This window comes from Chiloscyllium plagiosum, unplaced genomic scaffold (genome assembly GCF_037043375.1).
Source record: "Chiloscyllium plagiosum isolate Xiang-an unplaced genomic scaffold, Cpla_swu_hap1 HiC_scaffold_3, whole genome shotgun sequence".
Classification (NCBI taxonomy): Eukaryota; Metazoa; Chordata; class Chondrichthyes; order Orectolobiformes; family Hemiscylliidae; genus Chiloscyllium; species Chiloscyllium plagiosum.
The window spans coordinates 135459801-135473872 of NW_028270141.1; the positions used below are offsets into that span (position 1 = coordinate 135459801).

Here is a 14072-nt window from a genome sequence, read left to right on the forward strand (position 1 = left end):
CTTCCTATAGTGCAGTGACCATAACGGCACAGAATACTCCAAATATGACCTAAAGTTTTACATAATACACATGACCTGTCAACTTCCATAATCAGTGCTTTTACCAATGAAGGCAAGCATGCCATATGCCTTCTTTACTATTATGTCCACTTGTGTTGCCACTTTCAGGGAGCTATGGATTTACACCACAAGAACTCTCTGCATATTTCCCAAGCATAATTACATTTACTGTATACTTCCCACATGCATTTGATCTCCCAAAATGCATCACTTCAAATTTTGTTGGATTAAACTTCATTTGTCATTTTTCTGCCCAATTTTCCAACTGATCTGTACCTGACTTGTATCCATTGACAACCTCCTTCACTATTCACAACACCAAATGTATGTCATCTGCAAACTTACTAATCATATATTACAAACAACAGAGGTCTTTCATTTGTTACAGACCTCCAGTCAGAAAACACCCATCCACAACTACCCTCTGTCTTTATGACCAAGCCGATTTCATTCCAACTTACCAATTCACTGTGGATCACATCTGATTTAATCTTCTGGATCAGCCTGCCATGAATAATCTTGTCAAATGCTTCAGCGAAGTCCATACAGAGACTATCCTATCATTGATCTTCAGCATTTCCTCAAATACCTCAATCACCTCAATTGTGAGCCAACACCTCCCCTGCACAAAGCCATGCTAACAATCCCTAATAAGTCCAATCTTCATCAAATGCAAGTAAATCCTCTCCCTAAGAATCTTCTCTAATAATTTCCCTAACACTGATATAAGATTCAGTGGCCTATAATTTCCTGGATTATCCTTCTTGCGCTTCTTAGACAAAGGAACAGCATTACTATACTCCAGTCTTCTGGGACCTAGCTGTGGCTAAAGAGGATATAAGATCTCTGTCAAACCCTAGTAATCTCATCTCTTGCATTCGTCAGTATTCTGGGATAGATTCCAGACTTGACAAGAGTGATTTGATTGGAGTGTATAAGATCTTGAAGTCTTGACAAGGTGGACATGGAAAGGATGTTTCCTCTTGGGGTCAGTCCAGAATTAGGTGGCACTGTCTGTTTCAAAATTAGGGGTTGTCCTCTGAGGTCAGAGATGAGGAGAAACTCTTTTCTGTCAGTGATTTATAAGACTTTGGAACTCTACCTCATAAGGCAGTGGAGGCAGGGTCATTGAACATTGTTAAGGCAGAGATAGATTGATTCACTTGTGTAACACCTAGCTAAGGCTATCAGGAGTAGAAGAGAATGTGGAATTCAAAGTGCAAAAAAGGATCACACATGGTCTTTTGGAATAGAGGAGAAGCCTTGGGCAGCTGAATGATCGACTTCTTTTAATTTGTAAGTTTGTACCATCAAGAGGATGCACAACAGAAAATCATCAAGCTTACTTCAATGTTATATACCAGCTTAGGACAGTAGCACTTGTGATTTCTTATTGCGCCCTCATTGTTATGGAATCCACCACCATTTCTATTCAGGTGACGTTTTTTAGATGGATTCATAGATGAGACTTTGAACCGTTTAAACCATTTAGCAGATTCTCAGTATGTTACATATCTCTCTATTTTCCTTTTCAAGGCAAGAATAAAACACGTTGTATTTAAATGTTTTTAAATGTTTTTAATGTGATCGAAATATTATGAAGTGCTTTACTGCAGCATTATCAAAAAAGATTTGGCAGAAAAACACATTAAACACAATTCGATAATTTAGTAGCTGGGGAACAGTAGGTTGATGTTAATACTTTCATTTAAATCAAAGAATAATGAACCATAGTTTGGTTAGAACATTTTTAATATGTATTACATAGAAACCAATTAACAGATTAAAGTACTGATTGTTGACTATATTAATACACAACATATTCAAAGTGCTATAATCCAGCTTTTAAATTTACAGCTCACAACAATGTAATTATTTGTGGGATTATTTTGCATGTTGAAATATTGAACAGAATGGTTAAATTTAACAACAATGTTATAAACAGTTTCACCTTATATAATTTTATATCTTTAACAGCTTTTTCAATGGCCATTGATTTTGATTACAGTAAATATATTATATCATTGATATATACACATAAAACGTATGATTAAAGCACAGAAATGCAAATGTGCAAACATTGGAGGGTTGAACTTGAAGGAGATAAAAAGGAGTTATAGCAGCCATCTAAATGTGTTAAAGCTTATGAAATAATATAAAAATACAAACCTTAAATAAAATTTACCACAAGATTATTCTGTTATTGCAACAATACAAGTGTATCAATATATAACAATGCTCTCTGTTTTGTATGAGAGAACAATCACACTTAAAATGAGTCTGAAAAGGGGCATGACATATAATACAATACTGCACAAATAACATATCTACTTGACCAAAAGGTCACATGAAAAATAACATTTCAGGTTTTAACAGCAGTTCACAGGTATTGGCTAAGTCTGGACAAAGTTGGCAATCCCATGAGATTATGTGGGGGTTCAGGGAAACAATAATCTGTAATTACAAGTCACAATTCAGCAATTGGCCAATGGTTATGTATGGTTAGAGAATAAAAGGGTTTATTTTAGAAGTGTTACTGTTCCTAAAATATATGCCTTGCATAAAGCTTTTTAAAAACCCATGAACCTCCTCCAGTCTACCTTCACAAAACAAAGTTAAAAAATCACACAACACCAGGTTATAGTCCAACAGGTTTATTTGGAAACACTAGCTTTCAGAGCACTGCTGTGAATTTTAACTTTGTCCACCCCAGTCCAACACCAGCTCCTCCACTTAAACAAAATAAAGTCACTTCCAGTTTGCACAACTTTTTTTTTCATTTTAATGAGGCTCAAATGTACAATGTATAAGAGCACAGTCTTGTGAAGTAATCATTTTTTACTGATGATGATATCTCTTTACAGATATCAATGCTATTGTCTGTTCCTGGGCAGCCTTAGCATGCAAAAAGTACCAGGATAACTCGTTCCAATTGTTCTTTTTCCAATGAACAATGTTCATTGTTCATTGGAACAAGCAAGTTGTTCTTGTGTGGTTATCATTTATCTATCCATTTGACTTCTAACATTTTGAAAGCAAAGTATTAAATGCTTTTGAATTCAGTCCCAATGTTATTCTTTTTATGCTCCTCCACATTCAGCATTGTTTCCCAAATTGTCCAATATAACACCTGATACTGTTGTGGCAAAGATTGTATCAAGCTATTAATATTTGAAATCACTGTTTTTTCCAACAGTGCTGATTTGATCATAAAATGCAATGAATGACAGGGTGACTTCTGCTAGAGAAACTTAAATAATCAAAGACAATTTAGAGATTTCCCAGAAAAAAATGAAAATCTCCTCACTTTTTCAACTTATCATTTTTGCAAACTTCCACCAAGAAATTGAGTTAACCCTCATATTGTTTTGTTTGTTTGTGCCACTGGAAGATGCACAATTTAAGGTATGAACAATTAGTTTGGAACCAGTACTTAGTTTTAGCTTTCCTGATGGGAGAGCACCTTTCTTTTATTTAAGTATTTATATCCAAAATAAGCCTTGTTATATGATTAACATGTAGTGTAGTGCAGGATGGAGAGAATAACACACAAGATTTACTTCCATGATGAAGATGTTTCTGTGAGAAGTTATTATTTTAATTTTCAACAGTGTCATCAGAGTGAATTATAATTGGTCCAATCTTAGGCAATTGCCTGTAAAGGATTGGAACATTAACAGACAGGAAACACTTTTCAGTTGCTATGATGATACCTATCTAGAATCTAAAGTTTATTTGTAGCTAACATTTGGATTCATATCCAGTCCAGTTTTTTCAGAACCAAGTTAATCTACATTAGAACCCATTAATTTCAAAAGGTATTGTATTTTCAGAGAAGATGAGGAAGTAGTTAAATTAGTATGCCAAGGGTAGTGATTTGTATATCTTGTAGTGTATTAAACACAGTGTTCATTTTGTTTCATTGAATGCATTATACCCAATATAAACATGAAAACGTTTAATGGGAAAAGATTTCTTATTTACTGTAGGTAGTTACCTGTATTGGTATTCAAGCATTCCCCAGAACATCGATTTTCTAATGTTCTATTTTAAGATGGATTCAAACCCAGTTACTCAGCACCCTTCTCCAGTACATCATTAATGTCATTAGTTTACTTTTTTTCTCCACAAAAGGCTTTGCCTATTGGTGGAGTTTGAATTCATAGAGATACTGCCTTACAATTTTTCACCTAATTGGTAATCTCTGTGTGAAGAGCACTTCCAATTGAGGCTTTTTCACTATGGGAGGCTCATCTTCTTGTTTCCCAATATCCATACACATAAAGTGTTTCAGCAAATCAGTTGGTGGTGATCAGCAGTGAAAACATTAACTATTTTTCTTTTTCCCCAGCCCAACCATATAGAGACCAACGCCTACACCTCTTCAGCAATCCTCACAGAGCAAGGTATGCAACTTGGATCAGTCATCTTCCACAAAGGTCAGTTTCATACCAGATTGTGCCTGAATCAAATTTGAAGCTGGAAATTCTTAATAAAGATCAGATGATAACCTAATAAAGATCATGGATCAGATTGTGGCATCAGACATATTGCACTTGACCCTGTAGGATGCTTTAACTTAGTATAAATGCGACATGAATAAGGCAATAGGAGTGTCCCTACCTCAGAGCCAGGAGGCCTGGGTTAAAGTTCCCCCTGTTCCAGAATTGTGAACAAGTTGATTCTTAAATATCTGTAATTGATTCTACCTGGCATTGAAATTTATTTTAAAAATCTTGATTAAAAAGGAAGACGTGTTATAAAATCGCAATGAATGTCAATTTACAAATGATAAGCAGATATGATTTAGGCTAAATGCAATGGTGTCGCTGCTTATAGTGTTGCAGACAAATTAAAGGTCAGATGGGAGCATTTAATTGAGCGTAAAATCTTTGAATCGACGATTTATGACCAAGCAAAGTGCGCAAACTATAAAGCTTTCTCGCTTTCATTTGAGACTGCCTTGCAGTTTTAACCAAGGTTAGTTCCCTTTCGTTTCTGCTGTCTGTCCCAAACACTGACAAGCTTTGGGCGCAACGTTGTGTCTCACGGTGCGTGGGCCAGGCTGTCTCTCACCACAACCAACTTGCTACTGTCCGCCCATGACTTAGGCTATCTCGTCACATTTCCAGGGGACGGGAATTAAATGCATTCTGCTTTAAATAATAACATTGGAAGCGTCAATAAGTATGAAGACCACATTGTGGGTGGCACGGTGGCACAGTGGTTAGCACTGCTGCCTCACAGCACCGGAGACCCGGGTTCAATTCCCGCCTCAGGCGACTGACTGTGTGGAGTCTGCACATTCTCCCCGTGTCTGCGTGGGTTTGCTCCGGTTTCCTCCCACAGTCACAAAGATGTGCAGGTCAGGTGAATTGGCCATGCTAAATTGCCCGTAGTGTTAGGTAAGGGGTAAATGTAGGGGTATGGCTGGGTTGTGCTTCGGCGGGTTGGTGTGGACTTGTTGGGCCGAAGGGCCTGTTTCCACGCTGTAATGTAATCTAATTTGCTTCCAGTGGCAAGACATGAGTAGAAAATCGGATGATAGTTAAGTGGCGGTACAATATTTCTTGGGTCTGTTCACGTATCTCCCATCTTAGATAATCGATTCATTTCGAAGCAATTTCTGCTTGTACCTGAAATGCGACGGAGACCAGTCAGAAGAGGAAGCTTCCATCGCGGTTTGTTTCTGACTCTGGTTTCTCCCCAGTTGACAGTTTACAGCTTGAGGAGGAAACGAGATTTTGGCGTCGGGCTGGAGGAGAGGCTGGGGAATGGGTTCTGTCAAAGTTCCGATACAGGACTGTGTACAACTCTTCCCCAGGAAACGAGGATTGAGAATCAGTCTGTCAAATCATCAGAGATTGAAAATCTGCAAATGGCAGTGAGGACAGTACTGAAAGGGTGGCGCCCAGATTTGGCGTGTTTGCAAGGTTTTAGTGGTGTTCTCGCAGTCAGTTGCTGTCGGATTTCCAGCGACTGTTATTTCGGCAAACCTTTGATACTGCCAACTCCTCTGCAGCTTCAGGGACTGTTTAATGATATTAAGGTCTGACTGAGGAAAATAAAACTTCAGAATCCAGTGTGGCCAAGTGCAAACTATTGCCCTTTTTTATATTAAAAAAAACCTTGTTTTATTTCGATGGGTGCCAACTATAAGACGATAGGGATGTTGAAGCAGACATCAGCCATTCGACCATCGAGTCCGCTCCTAGCGATCCTAGCTATATTCAAACTTTATGGCTGACTGTTGGACTACTTTTTACAAAACTCAATTTATAAAGAGAACCCTTCACTTCTTACTGCCCACAGGGTGCTAGGGCAAGTACACACGAACCTTTCCCCGCCTGGTTACCTTCTCACCCACTATTAGAAGTACAAACTGGTCCACAGCACAACTCGAGTGGGTTAAAAACAGTAACGTAAAGCCTCGACCAGCGCAACCAAGTGAAATGTAACCCTTTAGTATCCCGCTGTGAATTAACAAGAGCCGGATAAGATCCCACAGTTATTGATTGCTGTTGGCCTGTTGGATTCTCTGCACAGCCACATTCAGAGGCTCCAGTGTGTCACGCAGAGTCACGTTGATGGTGAATGGTTTGGGTTTTAAGGTTAAGCCGTAAGTGAAGTCCAGGGTGAGCTTCTCTTTGGGGTTGGCCCGGAAGGTGCACTGGTGCATCAGGAGGGAGACGCTGAGGAAGAGCTGCATTTTGGCCAGTTCGTCCCCGATGCACCTCCTTCTGCCCAGCGAGAAGATCATCACTTTGCTGGCCAGGTCCTTGTTGAAGGTGCCCGCCTCGGTGAGGAACCTGCAAGGGTCAAAGACCTCGGGTTGGTGCCACTTGCGCGGGTCGTGGTTGACTGACCACTGGTTGACGAAGATCACGGTGCCCTTGGCGATGCGGTAACCCGAGAGCAGGGTGTGCCGGGTGGTGGCGTGCGGGATGGTGAGGGACACGAAGCTGCTGAAGCGCAGCGCCTCGTACAGGAACGCCATCAGGTAGGGCAGGCGGGGCTGGTCCTCAATGTTGGGGATGCGCTGCCTGCCCACCACCCTGTCCAGCTCCTGGTGGATTTTGGCCTGGACCTGGGGCTGCCACACCAGGTACAGGATGATCCAGTGCAGGGCGGTGGAAAGCGTGTCCTGGCTGGCCCCGAAGATGTCGCTGATGGTGGAGTCCACGTAGTCGGGGCTGAGGGTCAGGCCGGTGTCGCTGGTCACCCCGCCGTGCTCGATGGTGCGGATGAAGGCGTCCGTCATGTCCCGGAGCCGGTCCGGCCGGAAATCCTGGCGGTGCTGCTGAGCCTTGTCCTGCACAAAGAGGTAGAAGTCCCGGTTGAGCTGCTTGAAGTCCTGGTAAACGCTGCGCACCGGGTTCGGGAAGTACTGGAGCCAGGGCATGATGTCCACCAGGCTGCCGGCTCCCACCGTCTGCCCGAAGCGGTGGTTCTTGGAGAGTAACGAGGTGAACTCCTGGTCATTGTGGTTATACCTCCTTCCGAAGCACGCCGCGCTCATCACATTGGCCACAGCCACCACCAGGCTGGGCCATGGGTCAAAGTAAGGGTCCAGGCGGCTCCTGTCCATGAACACACTGACCAGCTGCTGGGTCTCGCACACCACATGCCGCTCAAAGACCCTCTTGGTCTCCAGGTTGCCGGTGCAGAAAGCCCTCATGGTGGAGTGAGCGACTTTACGGTGCAGCCGCCATAGGTCGCAGTGGCGACCGAAAGCCAGGCTCCGGCCCCTGGACACCACCGCGAACGAGCTGAAGTCCGGTCTGGCCGAGAAATCGGCGCCTTGTCGCACCAGCGCCTGGCGGATGGACTCCTCGCTGTTCAGCACCACCACGGCGCGGCTGCCCAACTTGAGACGGAACACGCTGCCGTATCTCTCGGCCAGCCTGCAGAAGGTGAGGTGCGGCGCCCGGCCGAGCTGAGCCGCGTTTCCAATCAAGGGCCAGGGGAAAGGGCCGGGCGGGCTCCCGGGCTCGCAGTGCTGCAGATGGTGCTGCAGCCACCTACAGGCTTGCAGCCCGAGCAGGGCAGAGAGAGTGGCCGCCAGTATCCACTGCACACTGGGGCTAGCAGACAGCCCTTGGGGGAAGGCGCACGTTTGATTGGCGATCATTCCTTCAATGTCCTGGTCCCTGAGACAGCGCAGCGATCCCTCTGTGTATCACACAGAAAAGTATATCCCCTGAAATAATGAAGACACTTGAACAGCGATGGGGATGGTGTGCTTCAGATGCATTTAAATAGATCCTCGAAATGCCCGAAAAAGTCCAGTCAGTCCCACACGATATCAACGAATTTGGGTCACTTGGTTCGTACCATGAGAGCGAAGAATGCGGGCAAAACAAAACTCTCAAGAAAGTCGATTCACCATGTTTGCAGTCTCGGCTTCTCCAGCGTTTCTGTCACCTAACTTATATATGTGTGTGTATATACAGGGGGGAGGGGGCACTGTCCTACCGTCACACAGCAGCGGGCGAACTCTCTGAAGGGTTACAGTGAATTGGACCAGAAAGGGCACTTTGCTCCTTTTCCTACTTCGGGGTAAAGCAATGTCATTGCCTTTAGCTCACCCTCCAACTGGTGTTAGCATTGTATAAAGGAGAGCATATTCACAGGGGCTGGTGGGATCCTCCTCTGCAGCAGCCGGTGTAAAAGCAGCAACTGCACTTCCCGAGTCTGCCCGCTGCCGCCTGGCTGTTGCGTGCAGAGCAAGAACAGTGCGTGTTGCGATGTGGGGCCATTTAAATGTAATCTAAATGTAATCTCTCCCTGAACAATGTGATAACCTGACACCAGCCGTGGATTGTTAATGGGCAAGATCTGAGAACGCTTCCGACTGTAATCTCCCGCCTCCTTTTACATCGCCTGTTTGCTTATCGTTTTAATTGTACATGCAAAGTCTAACCACAATGTTTTTCTCCGAGTAGTGACTTGGAAGGAAGTGGAGATTAATTCTTTTATAACTAAGCAACCATCAAACCTACGTTATTTCGTTTATTTTTTTCTTCGATCATTTAGGACTGAATCAGAAAATGCTACAAACGCCAAATAGTGTCCGGGGTGAGAAAAACACAGGCTGGATGTATCAGCTCAACACCTATCGCCAGAACAACAAGATTTGCTGCTGTTATTTCAGGTTCCCGACATTTGGGTTCGCTTCCTGCTTCAGTATAAAGGTTTTGTGAGAATTTCTGATTGTTGTACTTTTTATGGGGACCGGGACGGGGCTTAGGGGAGGATTGTGGAGCAGGGATTTAAATAAACGGGAATGCAGTGTACAAGAACGCGGAGTATTGAGTTGACAGGTGAAACCCCACCCGCTCTCCGGCTACCTCTTACTGTACATTGGGACCTTATTTCTCTCGATCGGATTAATCCCAGATTGGTTAGAACGTTGCCTTTTCTCACTGGGTTAGTAGCATTATACTATCTCCCTCTCTGAGACCAGGTTAGCATCTGATTGATCTATCATTCCCAGTCGATCCCGATGGTTCACACATGGTTTCAATGTCAGCATCCACCAAACCCACCACCATCTCTTCTCTATGGGGGCGAAACGCGCGGCATTGCCCCACACTCCACAAGACATCGTGCGCTAAGGAAAATGCAAGAGATGAACCAATTAAAAAATTTAAACGTAGAGCAGGAAGCAGCCTTGTAAGTTTCAGGTCTCCAGCATCTGCAGTTTTTGTTTTATTATAGCCTTGTAAGTGGTTGTGTTTTAGTTATAGGAGAACAGATAACAAAACATATTATTAATGGTCAATTAATAAGAGTTAGGCTTTTGAACAGAAGGGTATGTGTGCACACAACAGTGTGTGTACGTGGACGCATGTATACATGTGTTACAGGCAATATTGTGTGCAGATGTGTGTGTGGAGAAAGTGAGGACTGCAGATGCTGGAGATCAGAGCTGAAAATGTGTTGCTGGAAAAGCGCAGCAGGTCAGGCAGCATTCAAGGAGCATTCCTGAAGAAGGGCTCATGCCCGAAACGTCAATTTTCCTGCTCCTTGGATGCTGCCTGACCTGCTGCGCTTTTCCAGCAACACATTTTCAGCTGCAGATGTGTGTGTGCCAACATCAGTAAAGCACATAATCTGGTCATTCTTACTTGGTTGTTCGTCCTAATAGGCGGTCCCTCGCTGATAAAGATTACTCTCTTCCACTCTGGGTGAGTCCTAAGGTAGCTGTACGGACCCATGCGACTTCACCACACTTGGGACAGAATGTGGTCATGAGAAGGAGTGGGTGGGACGTTGGTGCAGCAGTGGCTTCTTACGCTATTTTGGCTTGGCTTCCAAATTTTCCCAGGTGCTAGATGCCTTCCTGGATGCTCCACCTCAACTTTGGATGGTCTTGGGCCAGTGATTCCCAGGTGTCTGTGGGAATGTTGCACTTTGCCAGTGAGGCCTTGAAGGTATCACTGAAGCACGTCCTCTGTCCACCAGGGGCTTGCCTGCCATTTTGGAGCTGGGAGAAGAGCACTAGCTTAGGGAGTCTCTTGGTAGACGTGCGGATGAGTTGGCCAGCTGATGGAGAGTGGTTGATCGATGTGGGAGAATGTTGGTCTGGTCAAGGATTCACATGTTGGTAAGTGTCATAGAATATGTCTGGGACACTTTGCTAAACAACCCCACCACCAGGTGGCTGAACACTTTAACTCCCCCTCCCACTCTGCCAATGACATGCAAGTCCTGGGCCTCCTCCAATGCCAAACTCTAAACACCCAATGCCTGGAGGAAGAATGCTTCATCTTCTGCTTTGGGACCTTCCAAACACAGGGATCAATGTGGATTTCACCACTTCCCTCATTTCCCTTCCCCCCCCCCCCCCCCCCACCTTATCCCAGATCCAACCTTTCAACTTGGCCCACTTGAACTGTCCTACCTGTCCATTTTCCTTCCCACATATCCGCTCCACTCTCCTCTCCAACCTATCATCTTCACCCCCACTTCATTTACCTATCACATTCCCAGAGACCTTCCCCTCAGCCCCAAACCCCTCCCATTTATCTCTCAGCCCCCTTGAGCCATAAGCCTCATTCTGGATGAAGGGCTTTTGCTCAAAATGTCAACTCTTCTGCTTCTCAGATGCTGCATGACCTGCTGTGCTTTTCCAGCACTGCACTCTTCAACTCTGATCTCCAGCATCTGCAGTCCTCACTTTCTACTAAGTCTTTCTTCCCAGCATATTCACAGGATCCTGTGCAGGCAGCATTGCTGGTACTGCTCCAATGGCTTGAGGTCCACATCTCAGACCCATGTAGGAGAGCTGGAACCACCAGCATTCCGTAAACCCATTGTTCGTGGGACCTTGCTGTACCACTTTTGTGCATTACTGCAGTGACTACACTTCCTTCATTCCACTTCCAAACTGAAAGCTGTGGACACCTGCCTTTCTGTGGCACTAATTACCCCACAGTGAAGGTGATGGCCAAGTGGTATTATCGCTGACTCCCAGGTAGTGTTCTGGGGACCTGGGTTCAAATCATGCCATGGCAGGTGGTGGAATTTGAATTCAATAAATTCTGGAATTAACCATCTGATGATGACCAGGAAACCATTGTCAGTTGTCAGGAAAAAATCCATCTGGTTCACTAATCTCCTTTAGGGAAGGAAATCCGCCATCCTTACCCAGACTGACCTACATGTAATTCAAGACTCACAGCAATATAGTTGACTCTTAACTACCCTGTGGGTAAGTGGGGATAGGCAATAAATGCTGCCTACACAGTGATGCCCTCATTCTGTGAATGAATTTTTAAAATCCCTCTTCTTGTTTGTACATGGCTGCATACGTTTAGGAAACTCATTCTGAACTAGGTCGCAAAATTCAAGCCATTCATATTTTTTAACGTCGGAGCAAATGTTTCTGCTTCTGACACAACCAATGCAAAATTACTCAGCAGAGAAGACACCATCTGTGGAGAGAGAAAAAAAGCACAGGGTTTCAGGTCTACGACCTTCAACATCAAAAAATGGAAGACGTTGGAACAGAAGTCGGACAATTCTCTCCCTCAAATCACACAACTGTTAAATAATTCGCATCACTGGAATAAAAGCGAGGTTTGAAATCTGTTGCACTCTGAAATAACAGTGAAGGAAGACGGTGCCTATAACTGCAAATACTATATTTTAACCTTAGGACGTGTGCGGGAACTTTGCGCTGAGTTCAGATACATGCTCGCGCCGGCCTGGGTGTTGTTAATTCTTTCCAGATTGTATATAACACGCATTCCTAATGCGAAGGTTGTGAAGAAAATGTCAATCAAATATGAAGGTTAAACTGAATCTCTACAATTCCTGGCGGTTTGTCGGAGTTTTGCGGTATTTCTGTAAGATAATTTAATTTGCAAAACTATCCACTGTGATTCGTTGCAGTGTTGTTGCATTGGGCAGAACTTCAGCTTTTCCCAATTCATTCAGCTATTTAGAATTCATTCGATATTTAACACCATTCCATTTTCACGAAATGAATTTGTGGATCTTTTTAAAAATAAGGATGAACTAAAATCTAATGGACGATAAATAACTCAATGATAGAGATAGAAGTATCAGAAAATCCAAATCCAAACTATCAACCTAGACGCCACCGTGAAGGAGGTAAACTGCTGATTCAGGTCCTCGGGCTAATAAAACGATGAACAAAAGATAACACAGCAAATGCACACTTCGATCGATTTCTAAACAGTTATAGTTTGACAATATACGCATTTTATATAATATGTACACAAATACACTTACAGTATAAAAATATATTTATTGCTTTAGAAACAGGCCAATTTTAAATAACAGATGGGTGTAGGTTTGCTGGCTGACCTGGATGGCTCGCTTATATAATATATCGGTAACCAAAGATCCACTTCATAGATTCCGTACCTAGAATGGACAGAGATCCATGTGGTGTATGTTGGAAATTACGTTGTTATCGGTGTAAAAATACCTTAAGTAGACTGTACAAATGCCATGGATTAACCTCAGTGTAGCTATATAGACAAACAAACTACAATGCCTGTCAGATAGCATACAGTGGTGGTTGAAAGATAAGTATATAAATATATTATTTTAAATGGCAGTTTATATTACATATACAAGCAGCGAGGACTGTCCGAAAGTGAACCACATCAAACCACGTGATAACGTAATGTAGGACTGGAGAATCCAACAATAAACCCTAACCTTGCATACACTGTTTTCCTTTGAGTTTGCTGGACAGTTTCATCGCCTGAAGATTCGTTTTGATATTATTGCTGTTGTTTATACAGCTGACCGTTGTAACAGTTCGGAATCTGTCAGAAATTAGTGTGTAGTTTACGCCCACTGTTTTTAATGGGGAAAACAACTGAAAACAGCGATTATTCAGATGAATCTAATTCACGTTTATCGAAAGAAAAACTTAAAAAAAACCTTGATTGGATTCTTGTGAACTTCCAAACTCCTCGATGCTATTTTTAAATAACAGATCATGCATTGAGTACAATCAGAGTTCTATTGTGTGTCTCCCATTCTTGCCATATTCATGTACACCACCACGGCCAAATCAAAGCCACCCGCCTTCTAGAGGAAGGAGCATGCACCAAACAACCCCACTGCCCTGTGGCCAACCACTTCAATTCCCCCTCACACTCCCCCAAGGACATTCAAATCCTGGGCCTCCTGCACTACCAAATGAAAGCCACCCGCCAACTGGAGGAAGAACACCTGATCTCCCATCTCGGGACCCTCCAAACACATGGCATCAATTTTGACTTTACCAGTTTCCAAATCTCCCTCACACCCCATCTCCCAGATCCAACCCTTTCCAACTTGGCATTGCGCTCTTGACTTGACCTACCTGTCCATCTTCCTTCCCACTTATCCATTCCATCCTCCCTACCAATCTATCACAATCACCTCCTACCTGCATCTGTCTACTGCCATCCCATCTGCCTTCTCACAAGCCCCACCTGACCCCCCCCCCCCCCACCCTCCAATTTATCTCTCAGTCCCCTTTC

The 14072-nt window shown here is 43.6% G+C and overlaps 2 protein-coding genes across 7 annotated transcripts in view; one reads left to right on the plus strand and one right to left on the minus strand.

Moving 5' to 3' along the window:
- rmdn2 (regulator of microtubule dynamics 2) overlaps window positions 1-14072 on the plus strand; it is a 415905-nt gene that overhangs the window by 210740 nt on the left and 191093 nt on the right. For 5 of the 6 annotated variants that reach the window (XR_015754552.1, XR_015754541.1, XR_015754542.1 and 2 more), the window contains 2 exons: window positions 4412-4499; window positions 9097-9214. Coding sequence is in view for 1 of the 6 variants with exons in the window: in XM_043687200.2 (XP_043543135.2) it covers window positions 4412-4499; window positions 9097-9263 (255 nt within the window). In the remaining 5 variants the exon portion in view is untranslated. Of the gene's footprint in view, window positions 1-4411; window positions 4500-9096; window positions 9285-14072 lie in introns of those variants that run through there. The other variant, XM_043687200.2, reaches the window with a different exon arrangement.
- cyp1b1 (cytochrome P450, family 1, subfamily B, polypeptide 1) lies at window positions 4643-8373 on the minus strand. The gene has a single exon (XM_043687199.2). It carries the CDS (start codon window positions 8189-8191, stop codon window positions 6569-6571), a length of 1623 nt encoding a protein of 540 aa, XP_043543134.1. The 5' UTR covers window positions 8192-8373; the 3' UTR covers window positions 4643-6568.

Coding starts and splice junctions, on each gene's coding strand:
- cyp1b1 (XM_043687199.2), bottom strand. CDS start 8,191: ATGATCGCCAATCAAACGTGCGCCTTCCCCCAAGGGCTGTCTGCTAGC.